Here is a 22049-nt window from a genome sequence, read left to right as displayed (position 1 = left end):
TTATAACCGCCTATATAGCTAATAATTTTTTATACCTCACCCATAGCTTAGAGGCGGTTATAACCGCTTCTATAGTTAATAATTTCTTATTTCCTTTCCAATAGCTATAAAGGTGGTTATAACCGCCTCTATAGCTAAAATTTTTTATCTCTCACCAATAGATTAGAGGCGGTTATAACCGGCTCTATAGTTAATAATTTTTTATTTCCTTTTCAATAGCTTTTTAAAGGTGGTTTTTTTATCTCTTACCAGGAAATATTAAAATCAACAAGACATCCAGATTAAACAAGACATCAAGATTAAACAAGAACAAAGAAAAAAAAGGAAGGGTAAAAAATAGAATTCTAATTCCCATTCATAAATCATCAGATAGGATGATAGTTTTGTCAGTCTAACAACAATATAGAGGAATCTACATGTTTACTGCATGATGTAAAGATTGGATCCTTGCATGCAGTACCAAAAGTAGAAGATGAAGCTTCCTTGACTTCATACAAAATTATGGTACTCCTGTTCTTGGTCCTCTCATTTGGTTGTTTTTCCTGTGTTTCGGTGAAAAAAATTTGACCTCTCTTTCCTGTCATTATTAAGAGGGTAAACTTTATAAGTTTATGATCATATTTTAATTAGTCCATTTCAATCATGCGCACTGTAAGGTTTACAAGTTCATTTTAAATGTTAAGTGCATGAGTATAAATAAGACAGCAACAATGACTGAAATAGCGGGAATCGTAGTAGTGTAGTAGCATACCATATTCTCATTAAAGGTTAGAATAGAAGCAACATTTCCACATCTGTAGCAATGATTGGGTGCAGACCACACCTGGAATGCCAATAAATATAATAATTTGAAGACTTGAAATTATATTAAAGCAATCACAAGATTAGTTGGCTGGGATTCTTGAGGAAAAAGTTGGGATGGTAATTTATAATAACTCACAGTGACGAGGCCTTTGTCTTGAAACATGTACTTTAGACCCTCCTGGATGAGCTGGTGTGCTCGGCAGACGAGGTCGAGCTTGTTTATATGGTTGAACTGCAGAATGAGAATATAGTAAACTTTTGTATTAGGAGCAGCGGATCATAGAGGAAAGCAGGAAGCCGGAGACAACAAAGAACATGTACACAAACCTCTGAGGCCACCCTTGACCCGAAAGCCATCCTGCACCATGAGGGCTAACTGCCCAAGTTGCAATCTCATCAGGGTCACTCCACATTAGATCACAAAAAGGGTCCTTGTGAGGAATTTCATAGTTCTAGTCGATAACTCTCATCTATGAAGAAGGAAAAAAAGGAATTAATTTCAAACAGAAGCAACGAACATCAATGGCAAACACTTAGTAGAAATGGTTACACATCTATATACCAGAAGCTACTTCTGTCAAGTCAATATTAAACTTAGAAAATAGTGTTTGTGGAGAATTAGCAGGATTTCTAGATGGCAAAGAGAAAGAATACTGGATTTCAGAAAAACAGAAAGGAGGTTTTCCAACATTTAGTTGTAGACTTTGGTTCTCCCTGTCACATAACCACCATTTCCAATACATTGCCATAAATCTTAAAAAAGTAGGAGATGTAGCACAACGTCATTCTTACATTATGACATGATTATACCACTGATGGAGTCTAGCAACTGATAATCATTTTATAGAGAAGCACTACCATCGAAATGTGAAATCAATGAATTGTAAAATATGCTTCCAGTTAGCATATGGAGATTTAAAGGTTCAAATGTTGATTATGAAGAATAAAATCATAAGAAGCAATGAACTTGATCAATTGATCGAATATCAGGAGAAAGACCACCATGAACAAAAAGAACCTGCAAATCCAAGCAAAAATCAATACTGAGAATAAGAATAAGAGTAAATAAAACAGCAACCAAGAGGGAAGGAAACTGCAACAGAAAACATAGTTCATTAGAATGTTTAAAAAAATGTTGTCTTACAGTTCCATCTATGATTGCTGACAATGTAAGGTAGTAAAAAACATCTGTACAATATTGCCATGCATTAGCATTGCCGTATTTCCTCTGGTACTCATCATAAAAACCATAAACCCTATAAAAGATGACAAACACTTAAGGTATACATATCATAGAGAAACTTCTGCAGCTTATAACAGCTAACTAAATATGCAAGCAAAAAAGGTATGAGAACTTTGAGGTGCATAATCACTGCTGCGAGCAACTATAGAAAGGTAAATTATAAAATAAATGGCAAAATAAACACAAAAGGCCTATTCTTTTCTAGACTGATGTAAGGGATTTATAACTCAAAGCAAGGGCACTGTAAATACCATAATTGATTTAAATTCAGAATTCATTATAAGTAAAGCGATTCGGGAACTCTGAAATCATATTTGAAATAAATATATAGTTTTTCCAGGCCTCCCCCTCATCCTTATTGCTCACCAAAACGACAAAGTGCAAAATATTTTATTCAGGGCAACACACAGAAGATTTCTTCTCTATGTAAACAATGCAAAAAAATAAAAAAATGAATAAAAAAATAAAAAAATAATACGCAAGAAATTTGTTTCTTAAATGTGATATCAGCAACAAATCTTCCTGAATTAACAAGCTTTCCCACAAATTACAAAGGGTAAGATGGATGACAGATGAACCAAACAAATATTCACTACATGATTGGGAAAGGCAATTAACAATTTTCAAAGCACACAGCAATAACAAGATAGTTAGCTAAGAAGGCTGAAAAGGGGTCAATCAGTTATTTTATAAGCTCTAGAATAGGATTAAATAATTTTAACTGTGATCATGAGCTACACTTAAACGGTTTGTCTTTTCAAAACAACTCGAGTAAAAAAAGTGCAATAAAAGAATAATGTTAAATCTTTTGGTTCCTACACATGATGTCAATGGTAAGATAAATATGGTAACCTGACAAACATTACAAATGCAACATGGAGAATAAATGTTTCACAAAGTTGTACTTTAGGATAACAATGTACCTATGTTAATTGCCTACTTTCATGATTCCCCCGCAAAAGAGATATATTTGATGGGTGCCTCAATCCATTTGCAGTCATGTATTAAAAAAAACCCATAAATCAATAAATTGATGTTGCAGCTCAACCAGGAAAATTAGAAAATATTACTCTCAGGATGATGGCACATCTTAAAAACTAACAAGGCATAAGGTTTAAGTTAAGCTAACCTTCTCTAAAGTTCATTTTTTCTGATCGATTTTCATTATTTTGAAAACATTGACCAAAGTGATGGAGAAACAAGTTATGCTACTTGTGTCTAACATATTGTGCACATAGGTGATTTAACTTAAAGCAGTTCTTTTCTTTCTTTTTATGTATTCTAAAATGTAAAACAAGTCTTAGTTGGTTAAGTCCTTTTCTTATGATTTTTAATTAAGAAGATTTCTAATGAGTAATAGGTATTCTTCTCATAGTATGAGCAATTTGCCAGCATTTGTTGATATGTTAAACTAAATACATTTTGGAAACAAATTTTTAAGAGCCAAGCAGATAGCTACCTAGCCTACAAGCAATGAAGACCTTTATACAAGGGATAATAAAAAAAAAGAAAAAGAAAACAAGTAACCTCAAAAAAGCATTTTCGTGTATACAAGCATGCAATGAAAGCCCTAAGCACCACAGAACTCGTAACATCGATTTGAAATAGTATGTTTACTACTCGCAATACAATCAACTAGCCCAAGTGATAATCATATATATTATTTGCTACTCCTAATTGTTAAGGAATGCAACTTGGTACCAAGTGGTTAAAGAACATAATTTGATATAAGACTAATAGAACAGCCACTGGAAGAGGCATTGGGGCACAGCTATTTTTTGATATCATGCATGATACGACCCAAGTAGGAGTTAAACAAGCTGCGAAGAATGTGTAACAATCAACGAATAAAACATCCAATATATTCAATAACAAAATATAAAAAAAATTAGGCTAAGAGCATTAGAAATGGCAAGCACATCTTCTGAATGTCCCAACAAGAAGTTATAAGTTCTAAGATTTAAACAAATAAGAGCTAAGAAGGATGTGAAACTATCAACAAATGAAACATTACCTCGTTAGCATAAAAATTAACAGAAATCAAAATCTAATAGACCTCTGCATCTTCAGCAAATAAAAATCTAAATAAAAACAGTCAGAAAATCATAAAACCTAAGACAAAGAAGATTAACAAAAAAAAAAAATTTCAAAACCACATTCAACAACAAATTTAAAACCACACTAAAATTAGGGACAAAATCAAAGAAACAGAGAAAGAGATGAACCTGGATGGTCTTTCTAGGATGAACTGACATGGTTTTTAGTTGGATTCCGGTGATCGTCATTGACACGTCGAAACCTCGAACAAATTTGTGGCCTGATGTTGGTCAGAGCCTTTGAGAATAACACTGACACGTTGTAGTGTAAGACCTTCAATAGCTACAACACAATGAAGAAAATCATCACAGATCAATTGAAATTAGAACCCTAAATTGAAACCATCATTGATTTTTCGTTGAACCTGGTAGTAAGAGTTGATTAACTTGAGATGAAACATTGAGTTCCTGGCAGAGACCCTCAATGATCTCGAATCGGAGATGGAGATGAAGGCGGCGTCGATGGTGACACGCTTGGTAGAGACCTCAATGATCCTCGAAGCGGACACAGACATGAAGGTGGCATCAGCGGTGAAGCAGAGACCTCAATGTTCTCCTTTGCGTTGCTGCATTTCATCAATGGCGGAATCTGAGAGCATTTTGGACGCCATCTTCTAAGATGCTAGAGACGCTGGAGAAACCCTAGATGATTATGGTGATGATGGTGATGTTTAAAAATACAATCACACACACACAGACTCTCTCATTACGTTACACTTTATTGGAGAGGATGTTCTTGAGCTCGCCGGCGTCGGCGAAGATCTTGATGGTGAGATTGTAGATGTGGGTGGGGTAGGAGTAGTGGGGTTGATCGGAAGCCCAGGTGAAGAATTTGAAGGCAAGTTTGGCGGATCAGGATTTGTTGGTGGTGGTCATGGAGGAGTGGATGAGGCGGAGGACGACATGGACGAGGGCGGCGGTGAGATTTTGCCAGAGATTGTTGAGGGCGGTCTGGGAGTCGATGCCGAGACTGTCTTGTTGGAGGATGGAGAAGATTTGGTCGTCATTGGAGAGGAGGGATCGACGGTGACGGGAGGAGAGGTGGGGATCGTCTTCGTCTTCATCAGAGGAGGATGGGGGCGGTGGCTGGAGGAAGAGAGGAGGCGGCGCCGGGGAGGCATAAGGATGGATCGAGGAGAGATGCGGAGAAGAAGCATGGGTTTGGTTCTGGTGGGTTTTTGGGGAATTTTGGTTCGTTGGATTTAGGTTTTGGTGAGAAATGAGAAGACATTTGTGTGAGAGAGTAAAGACCAGACATTAGTTAGTCTAAAAAATTACTAATTATCATTAATGGAGAGTTAAGTTTGCAAGTGACTATGTTTTTATTAATTAAAAATTAGAGGGGGTTTACAAAACCCCCTCTATAGATTTATAAAGAAAATTAAATGCATAGTTATAGAGGTGTTTTTTTAAAAAACCCTTCTACCAATGTGCCTCTAAAAATAAAAATCGGTGTAGTGACATGAGGTACCATTCCATTAAATTTATATCACAAGATACTTGATGAACAACAGCAACAATAAGTTATGCAAGTGCATGCTTTGAGTTTTAATGGTTGAGAAGCCTCTGAATTTATCAACATGGCTGCTTATTCCAATTCAAGATCAATGAGGTTAGTGATTCTCCATTCCTTAATTTCTTTGATGTTCAAATTCTATAATTCATTGATTTCTTATTGTTTTTCCTTCAGATTTGAAGATGATATTGAATCCAAACCAAGAACAATGTTCACTTTGTCGAAATCTAACAAGGTGCACCCTGAGAAACAACAGCAGAGCTTGAAACATAAGATGTTATCAAGAGTCTTCTCAGAGGATTACTCGTCGGCAAAGCTAAAGAAGAAGATATTAGACCCCCGGGGATCAATAATTCATAGATGGAACAAAATATTCCTCCTCGCATGCATCGTTTCGCTCTTTGTCGATCCTTTATTCTTCTACTTGACCGAAACTCAGAGCTCTGATTGCATAAATATTGATACTCCACTTGAGGTGGTACTCACTATCATAAGGTCTTTAGCAGATGTTTTCTATGCAATGCACATCTTCATCAAATTCCGAACCGCCTATGTCGCTCCGTCATCCCGTGTTTTTGGTCGAGGAGAGCTCATCATTGACCCTTCCAAGATCGCTTGTCGATATATCAATTCCAAGTCCTTCTGGCTTGATCTCTTCGCCGCATTACCACTCCCTCAGGTAACATATATCTTGAAAAAATAATAGCTCTGAATCCTCTGATACCATATTATATATATATATATATATATATATACATATATAAAGACAATATGAGTTTTTTTTCTTTGATTTCAGTTCATGATTTGGTTTGTGATTCCGGGTTTGAAAGGTTCGATGATAAGAAACACGAAGAACATTATTCAGTTAATCATAATTGTGCAATACATCCCGAAACTTTTTTTAATCTTTCCACTTTCATCACAAATTGTGAAGAGCACCGGAGTTTTGCTTGAAACTGCATGGGCAGGAGCAGTATACAACCTGATACTTTACATGCTTGCAAGTCATGTAAGTGTTTCAAAAACAAAATTTCAATGTATTTTATATGTTTCATCAGTTAATTCATAAAAGATATGAATAGGTTCTTGGAGCTTGTTGGTATTTGCTAGGAATTGATAGAAAAGAAGGGTGTTGGAGAGAAGCATGCCAACTTCAAAGCTCATTATGTCAGTTTGATTATTTCGATTGTCAGAGTATAAGCGATACACGAAATACATGGTACCAATCGAGTAATTTGTCGGATATGTGCAGTCCAAACAGTTCTTTCTATGATTTTGGAATTTATGGTGAAGCTCTCAGCTCTAGAATTACATCCTTGAGCTTCTTTCACAAGTACTTTTATTGCTTATGGTGGGGTTTGAAGAATCTAAGGTGAAAATAAACAAACAAACAAACAAAGAGTTTCTTTTATGTTATTATTATGTCATATATATATATATATATATGACTAATCAAACTGAAATTGTTACAGTTCTTTGGGACAGAATCTATCAACTAGTACTCACATTGATGAGATTATCTTTGCAATAATTATTGCAATTCTTGGCCTAGTGCTATTTGGACTTCTCATTGGTAACATGCAAGTAAGTGCATGCATTTGCTGTTGATCATTTTTTTCCTTTTCTTTTCTTGATTTTTTTGATTATACTTTTTACTGAGTTTGATCATGAAAACAGTCATATTTGCAATCTACCACAGTAAGAATAGAAGAATGGAGGATCAAGAAAACAGACACTGAGCAGTGGATGAGGCATCGGCAGCTACCACCTGATCTCCGGCAGTATGTTCGCAGATACGAGCAATACCGATGGTTAGCTACTCGAGGAGTTGATGAAGAAGCACTCCTCAACAGCCTTCCAATGGATCTCCGGCGAGATATCAAACGTCATCTTTGTCTTGACCTTGTGCGTCGGGTAAGTATTGAAATAAATATCAGTTATTACCATCACTACAATAAAAGAGTCGGTATTTCATTTCTCTCCCAACTCAATGATTAAATTTAAGTTTTTGGATTGAATTTTAGGTGCCGTTATTTGACCAAATGGATGAGAGAATGCTCGAAGCAATATGCGAGCGGTTGAGACCGGCATTATACACAGACGGCACATATGTAGTGCGAGAGCTCGACCCAGTGAACGAGATGATATTCATAATCAGAGGCCACTTAGACTCCACCACAACCGACGGCGGCCGAACTGGTTTCTTCAACTCTTGCCGCATTGGTCCCGGGGACTTTTGCGGCGAGGAGTTATTAACATGGGCTCTTGATCCTCGACCTTCCGCTTGTCTTCCTTCTTCCACTAGAACTGTCCGTGCAATCTCCGAGGTCGAGGCTTTCGCTCTTGTATCGAGTGATCTCAAGTTTGTTGCTTCACAATTCCGCCGTCTTCATAGCAAACAACTAAGACAAAAATTCAGGTTCAAGTCATTAGTCATACATATAACCACATGATCTTTAGACGAAACAAAATTGTTTTGTTTATCATTCTCTTTTTCATTCAGATTTTACTCGCACCATTGGCGAACATGGGCAGCATGTTTTATTCAAGCAGCATGGAGGAGACACAAGAGAAGGAGATCATTAAAAGAGCTTAGTGAGGCAGAAGGAATCATTGAATTAATGGAGTTTGAGGTAACAGAGTCAGAGACTAATGTACCAAATCCAGGACCAGAAGCCTTTGTTGCAAGACTTGTGGCAAGCTCAAGGAGAGGAACAACAGCTGAAGATGTTGTTGTTGGCATGGTCAAACCATTGAAGAAGCCAACAGAACCAGACTTCAGTGTAGATGAAGACATTTGAATTCATAATTAATATTTCTTAATCAATCTTGAATACATTGTCTTGTATGATAACATGAACAACAAGTAAGTTCCACTGCTCTGGTTTATTGTAAGACTCTGTCATGTGTAGTCATGATACATTCAATATCAAGCTTCTCTTCAAATTATTTATTTATTTATTTATTTATTATCAAAATGAATAAACCACAATTTGATTGAAAAAGAATAGACAACTATAAAAAGTAGAGGCAAAGTACCTAGTACAAAAGTAAAATTAAAATCGAAATAAAGTGAGACACAATAACAAAAAAAAAATAGATGCAAGATCCGCTAAAGGTGGATAAATAATTGCTAAACCAAAAGGAGAATACAAAAGTCAGTCGTACAAAAGAAATAATCTTATGATGGATTATTTATTCAGGGTGACAGACTGAGAATAAATAGTAGTACTGGGCGATAAAATTTGTTACATTTTCTCATAATTATTTGCATAAAATTTGAAAAATTCAAGACTTCACTTGATAGTGTTGTGAGAGTTCATAAGCTTTATTCTTACTGATATTAAATGTAATTAAAAATAAGATTTTTTCTATTCTAATCAAATATTTCACATAATGACCCAAGCAAGAAGATCCAAGTTTAAAGTGCAATGTTATCCAACACATACTAAAAATAAATAAAAAAAAGATATATTTAAATCAAACACACTAAAAACATAGTCATAGAACACAAATCTAATATTAATAATGTGTGATAATATGGTACAACATTGGACTAGATCCATTCAAAAATTGGTTTTAAGACCCCACCAAATAGGACATGAGAATGGAAGAGAGGAAAAAGAAATGGGGAACATTGGCTGAATGAATGCAAGCTCCATCAGTCATAGTGAACCTTATCCAATCCAAGCCATGTTGACTCCCATTCCTTGCTTCTTGTTGTCTTTGGATCCTCCACAATTCACATAATTAAAAATAAAATAAATAAATAATTGAAAATTGAAAATTGAAAATGAAAACAAAGAGAAGACAGTCTTTGCACCAAATGATGGTATCCTGCTTTTCTGCTTTGTTGCTTGGCCTATGATTGAGATGGTGACAATCTCTGCCCTTCATATGAGCCCATTCTTTTTTTTCCTTTTTCTCTCTCTCACAATATGGAATCCTTGTAGACCTTCTCATATATATATATATATATATAATTTTATTATTTATTTATTTATTATTTATTTTTTTTTAAAAAAAAAATCATGCCACTTGTCGATTCTTGCATCCCTCTTGTATTCCAAAATTAATCTCTCTGTTTATTGAATAAAGTTCATGTGGACACCTGAGGCCAAAATCACTTCCTTTATTTTTTGCTTCTTTCTTTTTCTCTGCAATCAACCAACATGAGGACAAGATAAAATAAAGTCTATAAACCATACCTTCTTCTGGGGATCATGTTAGGCCTTCTCTTTTCTTTTCTTTTTTTATTTAATTATTATTATTTATTTATTATATAAGTTCTTTCCTACAATCTAGGGAATGACATTTTTTTTTATTATTATTAATTTTTTTAACTGTGTGGTTTAATTACTACACAGTATATATGCTACTACAAAGACAAAAGAGTGAGAAGTGGGCTATCTGTACTCTTGTGTCAGTACTATATGCTTGTTTTTTTTCTCTCTATTTATTTATTTATTTATTTATTTATTTTAATGGAGATGGCAATCAGTTGAGGGAGAGCATGCTTGCAAGAGCACAATTCCCAAATAACAAAAAAGAATTTTGAAATGAAAATAGCAATTTGACTGCAAAAGAGTTATCATTATCTTTGAACATGTATACTCTTCCAACTACTACTTGTTCTTCTTCTTGACTTAGAGTTCTGTTCCTTTTCTTATTCTTATTATTATTCTTATTATTATTATTTTGTGTTTATATATATATATATATATATATATATATTGTGTTGGTGTTGGTGTTGGTGTTGGTGTTGTTGATGGTGTGATGGTGCACGTGTGAGAGAGAAAATAATAAAAAAGAAAAGAAAAAGGAAAGGAAAAAAGAGAAAGAACTTTTTATATACATATATACTCTTTGAAGTGAAAAGTGGCTGCCAATACAAAGTGGGACAAGAGAAGGTGTGAAAGAAAATGGAGAAAGAGGAGGGAATGAGTGTGTCAAAGTTCAAGAGGATTTGTGTGTTTTGTGGTAGTAGTCAAGGGAAGAAGAGAAGCTACCAAGATGCTGCCATTGATCTTGCTAAACAACTGGTTTGTTTGCTTTCTTCTTTCTTCTTGTTTATTTGTTTTCTTTTTTTTTTTCATTGTTCTTTGTTTCTTCTCTGTTCTTGTTCTGAAAATAAGTGAGTAAATGAAGCTGTTTGAAATGGTTTTGGCAAATGTTGGGTTTGTAGGTGGTCAAGAACATTGATTTAGTGTATGGAGGTGGAAGTGTTGGATTAATGGGTTTGATTTCTCAAGCTGTGTTTGATGGAGGAAGGCATGTTCTTGGGTATGTTTTTCTTGTTTATTTTTTTTTTCTGAAAAATTTGAAGAAGAAGAAGAAGAAATGATTATTTAAAGTTCATTCATTTAATGAAAATCTTCTGATCCTATTAACCAAATCTTTTATCCATCCATTCAGTGTGATTCCCAAGACTCTAATGCCTAGAGAGGTATGAAAAAATATTGTTTTTTGTTTTTATTTGTGTTTCTTGTATGTAGCCTTTTTGATGTCCTATCACTTGATAAAATATCATTGCATTTCTTCACATCAGTGAATAAACAAAACAATACAAAAACTCCTGATAAAACAAAAACTTAAAGCACAGATATCAATGGCTGTTCTTTGGTACTATGTTTTTTAATTTTATTTGTCTTTTGATTTTCAGATAACTGGTGTTACTGTGGGAGAAGTGAAGCCAGTTGCAGATATGCACCAGAGAAAAGCTGAGATGGCCAGGCATTCTGATGCCTTTATTGCTTTACCTGGTTTGTGTATAACCTGCATTTCCTATCACTCAATATTGCACATGAATCAATCTCCTTTTCTCTATACTTTTTATACCAAGTGGATGTTAATGGTTGGCATTTAAACTTTCAAAGAGGAATAGAATTGAATGAAAGATACTTTACTCAATTGCATCACTTAAAAAATGCACAGAAATTAACTTCTTTTCACTGTTCATTATACTTGTTAATGGTTGCCATTGAGCATTGAATTTCCATTGTGAAACAGAATAGAATTTTCAAAGACACTTTCATTTTGTTCACTCTTTTATCACACATTATACACACAAATCTCAACTACTTTCACTGTTCATTGTATTTGCTTTCTTGAAGTCAATTACTGAAAATAAAATTGTATCACTTAAAAATGTGCAGAAATGAACTTTTTTTCACTGTTCATTATACCCCTATTGAAACTTGTTAATGGTTTGCCATTGAACATTGAATTTCAATTGAGAAACAGAATAGAATTTTCAGGACAATTTCCTTTTGTTCACACTCTTGCATCATTCATTATACACACAAATCTCAACTCCTTTCACCATTCATTATATTTGCTTTCTTGAAGTCAATTACTGAAAATACACAGAAAGGAAGAATTCAAATCTCATTTGAGTTTTTACTGCACAGGAGGTTATGGTACACTCGAAGAGCTTCTTGAAGTGATTACTTGGGCACAATTGGGCATACATAACAAGCCGGTAATTTAATTTCTTTACTACTACACACACAATGCACAGGTGAAATTAAGAAAAGAAGATGAGAGCTTATCATCATTTGTTTCAGGTTGGATTACTGAATGTCGATGGGTACTACAACTCCCTGCTTTCATTCATCGACCAAGCTGTAGAGGAAGGATTTTATCAAGCCAACAGCAAGGCATATCATCGTTTCAGCTTCGAATGCTAAAGGAATTGGTTGAGAAACTCGAAGTAATGTTTAAAAACTTTAAATTATATTTACTGAATGTTTGTTTTTCAACAATTAGTATTGATTGTTTTGGATTAAATTGTTGATTGCAGGAGTACTCTCCATGTCATGAAGGAGTGGCACCAAAACTGAACTGGGAGTCTGAGCAGCTTGGTCACTCTCAGATCAGTGAAATTTCAACTTAGAAATATAAAGATATCAACAACATTATGGACAACTTTTTGGCTGTCAAATGAAGAAGAAACATCATGAACAACATTTTGGCTCTTAACTGCAGAAATCTAGCAAGAATGGACTTGGTTTATGATATCTGATTTCTAATGTCCCAATTTATATATATATATATATATATATGCAAATGTGTGTGTGTAGGTCAACTGATCCATTTTTTGTATGATAAAACTTAGAGAGGACCTCAATATGTAAAGCTTTTTATATATATATATATATATATATTCTGGGCTGCATGCTGTATCTTAACTCTTTTGATTATAATCATATATATATATATTAACCTGTTATCTTATATAGAGTTACTTGAATTTTCCCTTATTTTTTCACTTTAGTCGTTTTCTTAATTTTTGTGTTTTAATTAGTGTCTCTTTGTGGGAGAAAAAAAAATTGAAGAAAATTTATAGCATTAATTAATGGCTCTTATTTTTACTTGCAGATATTGTGTTTTTTAATTAATTATATTGCATTTACTAAAAAAATATCCCTTTTTTAAATTTTATTAGAAATTCTATAAAAAGGTTTGATAATTATAAACTTATAAAGATAAGAATGAAACGGGTCGGGTTTGGACCCGTTAATGCGGATCCGAAATTGTGGGCGGATTCGGGTCGTTATCGAAGGATCCGAAATCCGTTATTGGGTTTTATATGTCCGTCCCTCTTTCTCATTCGCGCCGGTGACGACAAAGGGCCCTCGTAGAAACCCTAGTTTTTCGTCTGAGATCGGCGTTGTTCTCAATCGATAATGGTTAGTGGCCTCTCATGCCCTAATTCACTTTTGTTTTTGGTTTTTTATTTTGGGTTTGAATGAAAGATTAGATTTTTCTTTGTGTTTATTAGATGCTCTAATGGATTGTTACTGAAATTGCGTTCTAGGGTTTAATTGGGTCTGTTTATCTGATAGATTGATTGGAGTTTGACTGAAAGATTAGATTTTTTTGTCAGTGCTCATTCGATGTGTCAGTGTCATTGCATTGCTGAATTGTGTTCTAGGGCTTAATTATAGCTTGTTTATTTGATAGATTGATTGGAGGTCGTGATTATATTTGATTTAATTCTATCTTATTTCTACCCCCAAATGAAACTTTAGACAAAAGAGGAGAAACAATTGAGGTAGTGATGTCTTTGGTTTGTTTGTTTACTCAATCGCATTGTTAGAATGAAAATTTTAGATAATTTTAAAGATTGAAATATCTGGCCAAAAGAATTATGGAAAAGGATGTAGAGGAAAAAAGTGGACATTTTATTGTTAGCTTTCTATGTTCTGGCCCTTCTGGGATGACTAAATGCCAATCTTTTACTTTATGTTAGCTTGACCTGTATGATTAATTCTCTAACATGTTCCTCTTTTACTGCAAATTGTTGTTGCCTTTACGAATAATGTCTGCATAGTTGTTTTTATTTTTGCTTTGCATTCGATACAAATATGTTATTGTTCTTTTGATAGATTTGCAGCAAGTTGGTGAATTTGATTCACTGTCAAATTCAATATGTACGTTGTTTTTGGTATTTACATGTACTATTTATCAAAGATGATATGCAGACAATCACTTTGTATTTTTCTCTTGGTTCTTGTTCAATTAGGCTGCAAAACTTCTTGCTAACTTGCTAGTAATGGGCTCTGGAATACTCGGGAGGGCTGTGTTCCAAGCATATCGTAAAGCACTTGAGAGTAAGCAAAGTTTTCCCATTGTTTGATCCTTTTCTTTTCTGTTTTTCCCCCATTTCTAGTTCAATACCAATATGCATCACATTTTTTGGGGTGAAGGGTTTGTGCTTAGCTGACAGCTGGGCTTGAAAGATGATACCTTTGTTCGATGCTTTTATTAGTTTCTTCGCTAGATCTCTTCAGAGAGTCGTGATAACTTTCACTTAAATAATTATATACTTATCCACATCTAAATTCTGAAGAAACAACTAATCTGATATCTGGTTTAATTGTGAGGGAAACATTTTGTGTTTGATGAAATTGAATATCCTGATACACTGTATGCCTGCATATGTGAGGAACAGCCAATCATAACGAAATATAAAGATGTATCAAAATTTTATTTTGCTTTGTAAACTGATGCCAATGTGTGTTCTTCTGATCTACATTTAGATGCGAACAAAACTGGAGTTGCACAAGAAACAGTGAAGAATGTCTTCAAATCAAGCAGAGCTATGACCGAACAAGAAGCCAGGCAAGTTCTTGGGGTCACCGAGCACTCCTCATGGGACGAGATCATGCAGGTAGATTCAATACTTCTATACTTTATGCTCTACCTGTTTATCATATGCATCTCTTCTGAATCATATTACTGTTATTAATTTTCATTCCATTTATTCAGAAATACAACTCAATGTTTGAAAGGAATGCCAGTGGTGGGAGCTTTTATCTCCAATCCAAAGTTCACAGGGCCAAAGAATGTTTAGAAACTGTGTACAAGCAAACCAGTGATTGAAGGAACCTTTTATTTCTTAATATGTTCCTCTTGCTGTCCTCTAACCACTGGCTGTTGTAAATCACATTTAGATATTTTCATTTTCACATTGTGAAATAAATACCTGTTTTCATTTTACCTTTAATGCAGTTTTATTATTTTTATTATTATAAAAATATGGAGTTGGAAGGGAAATAAAATATCAATTATTTTATTGCAGGGGTGTTCTATAAATTCAATTCATTTTATAACAATAATCTCTTTTGTTCTTCATATATATACTTGAAAACTTTGAGATACATATTACACTAGAATTTTAAATTAAATCATTTCACTAACATAAACATCTTCAAATTTAAAACTATAAATTTGTTTATATAATAAATAATTATTATTCACAGGTGTAAAAAGTATCCAGGCATCTTTGCTTTAGACAGATTCAGTAACATTTTAACTGAATTAAAAAACTAAAATAATTCATCAAAACGTAAACTCTTTTAGGGACTCTAAATAAGGACCAAAATCAAAATTTGGATTTAATTTAGGGACTAATAGTGAATTTCGAGACAGGGAAACGTGAAACGGATTTAGATCTGTTCTGTTTATAGCGCGGAAAAAGCGGCAAAAAAATTATTTTTATTTTATATATATATATATATAAATATAAAAGAGAGAAAAATAGGCCCTAAATTCGTCTCTATCGCCGGATCTTGCGCTTCAGCTCTCGAAGCTCCTTCGTGATTTCCGGGTAGGATCCCCAGCCTCTCCCTCCATTCTTCCACTTTGATCCCCTCTAAGCCCTCTGTTTCCTCACATTGAGTTCGGATCCTTCAAATTTATTGCTCGCGATCTCTCCCATTGCGGGCTTTTCTTTGGTTTGGAGCCGGATCTGATCTGGTTTTCTGGGAATCGGTTTGAGGTTTGGTTGGATTCTCGCTTTTCTTTGTTTGGTGCTGCCATTTAGATCTGTTTGATGAGCGTTTTTTATTTTAATTTTTAAAATGTGATTAGTTGTTGATGGTGACTTTTGGGTGTAGGATTTAGAGTTGTCTTTCACTTTTTTCAATGTCGATTTGGATGAAAAAGTTCGAGATTTGATAATAAAAAAGTTGCATCTTTTGGGAAAATCTCGGTTTTGCTGTTCAACATTTGATTGGGAATTTCGTGCATTGTTGGCATTCTGGAATATAAGTCTTTTTGATGCAAATTTTAGGTTGGTGGGGTTTTCCCCCTGATGACCCCTGTTTATCTTGGTTAAGAATTCAAATTTGAATCCGAATTGGTAAATTATAAAAAGTATTTTTTCGAAAATTTATTCTCTTTTTTCTGTTTTGGAAGATGTTTTAATTTGATGAAGTTTTCAGTTTTCGGCTTGAAAATGCCCTTTATTTTGCTATTCGATTTTGTTTTTTGTGTTTTTCATGTTTTGCCTGGTGGAAGCCTTCGCCTTTTTTAAGCTTTGAGAGTAAATGAATGTGTTCCATTGGCTGGCTTTTATAAAAGTTGTCTCCTTTATACAATTTTATATGATTATTCTGTATGCTACTTCTTGGGTCCTTTAAATTCAGCATCTGAGGTTTCTGTGTTTGATGCTTTGCTTTGTCTTGTTGTGCAGTTACAGGAAACTACTTGTGACCTGGGGCGCAAGGAAGGTTTTCGAAGGAAAAAGGCATTTATAATCAATTTTTAAACAATCATGAAAAAAGTTTTTGGTCAAACTGTGAGAGACCTGTAAGAATGCTTCCTTATTTCTATAACTACGCATCTGTATTTATGTGGATTTTTGCAGAAGCATTATTTTTCTTTCTCATATGTTTATTCATATATACATTTTGTTGAAACTCGCTATTTACTCATTGGATAACTTCTGATGATTTGCAGTAAGAGAGAGGTCAATAAGAAAGTCTTGAAGGTGCCAGGCATAGAGCAAAAGGTAGAACATATTGGCTTTGCACTTGTTCAAATTTTATAATTACTTATAAACGGTCAGCCTGAATAGTATCTTTTCTTTTTCCACTTTCAATTAGGTTCTTGATGCTACAAGCAATGAACCTTGGGGTCCTCATGGATCAAATCTGGCAGATATTGCACTTGCTACCCGAAACTAGTGAGCTTACTGTGTTATCTGCTCAGAACCCTTTGGCTTTATTTCTTCCCAGTGAATATAGTTTTGATTTAAGCAACTTTTCAGCCATGAGTACCAGCTGATCATGAATGTGATCTGGAAGCGGATTAATGATACTGGTAAAAATTGGCGTCATGTCTACAAGGTATTATGTTAGCTATTGCCCGATGGTTTTAAATTCTCTTGTTCCTTATTTGCAATCATGCAAGTAAAATTTAATTATTTTTTTATCCTTTGAATTCAGGCATTGACTGTTTTGGAATATCTGGTAGCAAATGGATCTGAGCGTGTCATTGATGAAATCAGGGAACATGCTTACCAGCTATCAGTAATAAATTCTATTGTCTTTCTGTTTGTGTACTGTGAAACCTTACTTATTTTATCATGAGGCACCGTGTTTTGAATTTCTGAAGCCTTGACTAGATTGTTTGGTGTGACAGACATTATCAGATTTCCAGTATATTGATTCTTCCGGAAGGGATCAGGGAAGCAATGTACGAAGGAAATCGCTGAGTCTTGTTTCTCTTGTCAATGACAAAGAAAGGGTTCTTGAGGTCAGGCAGAAAGCCCTTAATAACAAAGACAAGTGAGTTTGCTTAGGTAACTTCAATTTAGTTGTTGGAAGAAAGCATCCAGCAAGCAACACAGGATCTTATATGATATAAATCAACAGGTATCGTTCAAATAGACCAGGAGGCTATGGTGACCGATATGATGATGATCGTTATGGAAATAGGGAAGATGACAGAAATGGGTATGGGAAAGAAAGGGATTGGGGCAGCAGAGATGATGACAGGTATGGCAGATCTAAGGACCCTTATAGCAGAGACGGAGATCGGTATGGCAGGGATCTTGATGACCGCTGTGTTAGAGACAGCTACAGAGATGGTGATTACAGGGGCCGTGGTAATGATGATTACCAATATGGTTCAAGGAACAGGAGGAGCACTGATAGGGATACAGAGAGATCACATGAAGATGACGATCGCTATTCGTCTCGGTATGCTTCTTGCTCAAAAGTGTGCTTTAATTTGGCTTTTTCTCTCCTTGGAAAACATGCTTCTCTGCATGATAAGAAAGACTTCCTCACAATCCTCTTAATGGTGCAGTAGCAGTGGTAGCAGAGCTGATGGCTTTCCCCAAGATGAAAGGTGAAATAATATCCTAGGCCTTGGCCTTTATTACTGTAGTGCATGTTTTCACATGGTTCATAATTTTTAATTACATATGTGGGGCGAAATTTTAATATGTTTTCTTTTCCTTGATAAAAATTGTGCTTCCGGAAGACAAGAGTACAAGATTCCAGACTCTATTGGTGCACCGCCAAGCTATGAAGAAGCTCTGAAAGATGCCCAAAACCATATTCAGGATGAAAAGTAGGATATCCACCTCGAGGATGATGAGATTGATAATGATCCCCCTTGTTCCTGACTTTTGTTTTTTCTATCTAAGGGATGGAGGCTCTGTAGCAGCATCCCCACAAAATGAATCTTCGCCTGTTGTACCTAAAGTTTCCTCTCCTGCTGGAAGTTCAGGTCAAGGTCCTGATCATGTTGTGGAAGGGGTACCAGTGGCAGCTTCCACCAAAGAAGTTGATCCATTTGATGAGTTTGACCCACGCTCTACACCAGGTAATCCATATCCTGAATGCCCTCTGTATGTGTGCCAAACCCATTTCACTTGCTATTTTCATGTTCTTTAACTTCTGCCATTTATTTCTGGATGCTTTATTGTGGAACTATTTACTCTGAATCCAAGTAAACAATATATGATATCAACTAGAACTGAACAATATGAGGGCGAAGAAGTTTTTGTTTCTTGGTCTATGGAAATTTTATGGCATCTGGTTTACTGAAACCAATGTTGTTAATCTTTTCCTATTGGGCATACAAGAGCATAGTTCTTGGTTTGCTTCCTGTTGTTTCTGCTGGAGTCAGTAAGTTTTTCACTGTGGTGGAAATGATTTAAGATGTTTCTCCTCAGTTTTATCGTCAACTGTATTTCTCAATTAAACAATTAAATTTAAATGATTAAACCTTTCATGGTGTACAAGTAAAATCTAAATAGTATGATCTTCCTGTAAATCATCTTATTACTCTCCTTAAGGAGCATCAAATGAGTTGTTTAACTGGAATGAATATGTAAACATCTATGGTAGAGAACCTAGAGCATGTACTAGTGTACTACTCTTATACCTTAAGATTGCTTTGACTTGAATTTCATCTTGGTGGATCTTTTATCTACTACCATCCTTGGTCAGGTGATGCTAAAATTACAAACAGTTATTTTGTTGATGTAAACTGATATAAAAATATATTTCATTGGGAAGTAACAAGTCTTTTTTTCTTAAATTGATCAGCTGTCCCTCAGGCTGCTTTTCCCCCTGATATGGACTTCTTCGGGTCATTAGCAGTATCAGATGCAAATTCATTAGCCTTAATGCCTGTGGCTTCAGATGCACCATCTGAACCTGATTCGTCAATCAATTCTGGCTATGGAACAGACTTTGTGGCACTATCAACTGCATCCACTGTAATGAGCCAGGTACGATCTCACTATCCTCAGGGAAGCCTTTACTTTTGGCAAGTGTCTTGGTACTATTTTCTCAAAACAAAGGTTTATATTGAATTTACCTCATACTAAAAATATGGCATCTCAACTTTCTAAACTTCTCCAAAAGGTATGCATAATGTTAAAGCTTGTCATGTTCTGATCATCATCCGTTTCTTCCTATTTATCCTTGCCGGCAAAATTTGAATGGAATTTTCTTCTTTTTACACTAAAATAGAAAGCTGCAATAAGCACAGCATGATATTGATGTGTTGCATCCTTTCTTCCGCTCGCTTAGTTTTCTTCTTAGCTTGAGTGGGCATTACTTTTTTGATCTATCATGCAGCCTGGTGAAAATCCTTTCGGGGATCCCCCATTCAAGGCAACTCCGCCAGAAAATTTCTCGGCTCAGCCACAGAGTTCTGAACCAACTATTCTCCAGCCTCCTAGCATGGTTGGTGGCGCTGAACCCTTTCCAGCTGTTGCACAAGCAACAGAAACGGTTCCTAACTTTGATTTTGGGGATGCACTGGGTGGCCTTACATATACTCCTACTAGTGTTCCAAATGGTCCGCAGTCTTCTGCAAATGTTGCATCTCAACCTCTATGGTTCCCTGAGGCTCAAGCAACAAATGATATTCTGGATGCTCTTCTCCCCCCGACAGGTGTTCCAACCATGGCTTCTTCACTTCCAGCTCAACCTGTGGGCATGACACATATGCAGACACCTCACATGAACATTCCACCACAAACAGAGGTTTCGGCTTCTTTAGCTCCACAGTCAGTTCAATTTCCTTCCTATGTATCTCAGCCTGCAGCTCCATCTAGTATACAGACTGCACCTCTGGGCCATGCTCTACAATCCTCGGCTTTGGCGGCTAATGATCCTCTAGCAGCTTTAACTACTGGTTTACCAACCGTCAAATCCCAGCCATCGATAGACAAGTTTGAGCCAAAATCAACAGTTTGGGCTGACACATTGAGCAGGGGTCTTGTCAATCTCAACATATCCGGACGTAAGTTGTTGTTACCTTTTAAATGCCAGTTCATTACATGAGCTTTAGCTTTTACTGATCATCAAGTCTTGATTTCATGGACAGCTAAAATCAATCCATTGGCTGATATTGGAATTGATTTTGAATCCATTAACCGGAAGGAGAAGAGAGAAGCCAAAAGTTCTGCTGCACCTGTGACGACGTCTACAATCACCATGGGCAAAGCTATGGGAACTGGCTCAGGAATCGGGCGGGCTGGTGCGAGTGGCCTGGCTCCCCCTCCTAACCACATGGCCGGTTTCTGGAATTGGCATGGGCATGGGACCTGGTGGTCCGGGCAGGGCATGGGCATTGGTGGTAGTTATGGCAGCGCCATGAATCAACCGATGAATCAAGCCATGGGCATGGGAGGAATGAACATGAATATGAACATGGGCATGGGGATGGGAATGAACATGGGCATGGCTCCCGGAGCACCCATGAGACCTCCGATGGGAATGCCTCCCAACCATCCTCAAGGACCCGGCATGCCTGGCGCTGGCTATAATCCGATGATTGGGACCCGGTCCTTATAGTTCACAGCAACCATACGGGGGAGGCGGGTATCGATGAAGCAGTTACACTGTTGAGATGATCAAGGGACCATACAAAATACTACACTTTACTGACCGTGAAGATTACATCGAAGCTGTATCAGAATGCTCGCTTTTTGAAAATTTATTTTTTGGCATACTACTAAATATCGTTTACGTTGTATTCTGATGGTTTTGAATCAAAATACTTACTGTATGTCCCTGATCTGTATGAATGGTTGGGCCACCTCTTTCATTTGGTCAGTTTGGTGAGCGCTTTTTGTAAAATGGTCACTTACTAAAAGAAATGAAACTTATTTTTGCAGATGGTTTAAGCACCTCTGTTTCTGTTTTTTTCTGCATTTCATCCTCTTTCCAATGTTACAGTGTTCCTGCATCTTCTTGATTTGGCACTCTTCAATACTCTTTACCTAAATGCAGAGCTATTAATGAAGGATGAAGATCGATGCCGAACTATTCTAAAAGTGTCCAAACATGCATTATTTATTCGAATTCATACCTATTTATCAACTTGAAAAATAAGTCGAATTGGCCTAACAATTAAAGTCACATAATAAGAAGTTTTCACAACTATAAGATCATGCTGAGCCACAAGGTATCATTTAAGATATATATACTCAAAAGCAATACTAATTCCACACTTTGAGCACATCTCTCTTGCATGAAACTAGAAAGTTTACTGTATTCTATATAAATCATACATAAAAGAGTTCCTTATCTTGTTCTTCTGCCAGTCTCATTATGCATGTGCTTTGCTTAAA

The 22049-nt window shown here is 35.7% G+C and overlaps 3 protein-coding genes and 2 pseudogenes across 7 annotated transcripts; 4 read left to right on the top strand and 1 right to left on the bottom strand.

Annotated features, from left to right (window-relative positions):
- Window positions 1–328: 328 nt before the first annotated feature.
- Window positions 329–2054, bottom strand: LOC120275441 (annotated as a pseudogene).
- Window positions 2055–5666: 3612 nt separating this feature from the next.
- On the top strand, window positions 5667–8616 carry LOC120275437 (protein CNGC15b). Its single transcript, XM_039282011.1, has 8 exons — window positions 5667–5755; window positions 5834–6338; window positions 6456–6668; window positions 6742–7031; window positions 7132–7243; window positions 7337–7573; window positions 7684–8078; window positions 8163–8616. Exons 1-8 carry the CDS (start codon window positions 5724–5726, stop codon window positions 8458–8460), a joined length of 2082 nt encoding a protein of 693 aa, XP_039137945.1. The 5' UTR covers window positions 5667–5723; the 3' UTR covers window positions 8461–8616.
- A 1912-nt stretch (window positions 8617–10528) lies between these two features.
- On the top strand, window positions 10529–12895 carry LOC120275439 (annotated as a pseudogene).
- A 370-nt stretch (window positions 12896–13265) lies between these two features.
- LOC120275440 (mitochondrial import inner membrane translocase subunit PAM16 like 2-like) lies at window positions 13266–15170 on the top strand. Its single transcript, XM_039282012.1, has 4 exons — window positions 13266–13350; window positions 14187–14274; window positions 14704–14834; window positions 14933–15170. The coding sequence occupies exons 1-4, from the start codon at window positions 13348–13350 to the stop codon at window positions 15044–15046; spliced, it is 336 nt and encodes a 111-aa protein (XP_039137946.1). The 5' UTR covers window positions 13266–13347; the 3' UTR covers window positions 15047–15170.
- A 530-nt stretch (window positions 15171–15700) lies between these two features.
- LOC120275436 (clathrin interactor EPSIN 2-like) lies at window positions 15701–21592 on the top strand. Of its 5 annotated transcripts, none has more exons than XM_039282007.1 (14): window positions 15701–15773; window positions 16641–16756; window positions 16907–16958; window positions 17053–17132; window positions 17217–17295; window positions 17395–17478; window positions 17591–17736; window positions 17824–18150; window positions 18260–18301; window positions 18434–18526; window positions 18603–18781; window positions 19510–19694; window positions 20047–20716; window positions 20801–21592. In XM_039282007.1, exons 2-14 carry the CDS (start codon window positions 16722–16724, stop codon window positions 21268–21270), a joined length of 2442 nt encoding a protein of 813 aa, XP_039137941.1. In that variant the 5' UTR covers window positions 15701–15773; window positions 16641–16721; the 3' UTR covers window positions 21271–21592. The 5 variants fall into 5 exon arrangements, with proteins under 5 accessions (XP_039137941.1, XP_039137944.1, XP_039137943.1 ...); XM_039282010.1 differs by having other exon boundaries at window positions 15709–15944; window positions 18266–18301; window positions 18437–18526; XM_039282009.1 differs by having other exon boundaries at window positions 15709–15944; window positions 18266–18301.
- Window positions 21593–22049: the final 457 nt, after the last annotated feature.

This window comes from Dioscorea cayenensis, chromosome 14 (assembly GCF_009730915.1).
Source record: "Dioscorea cayenensis subsp. rotundata cultivar TDr96_F1 chromosome 14, TDr96_F1_v2_PseudoChromosome.rev07_lg8_w22 25.fasta, whole genome shotgun sequence".
NCBI lineage: Eukaryota > Viridiplantae > Streptophyta > Magnoliopsida > Dioscoreales > Dioscoreaceae > Dioscorea > Dioscorea cayenensis.
Note: the sequence above shows the minus strand (reverse complement) of the source record. Positions and strands in the feature narration are given on the sequence as shown.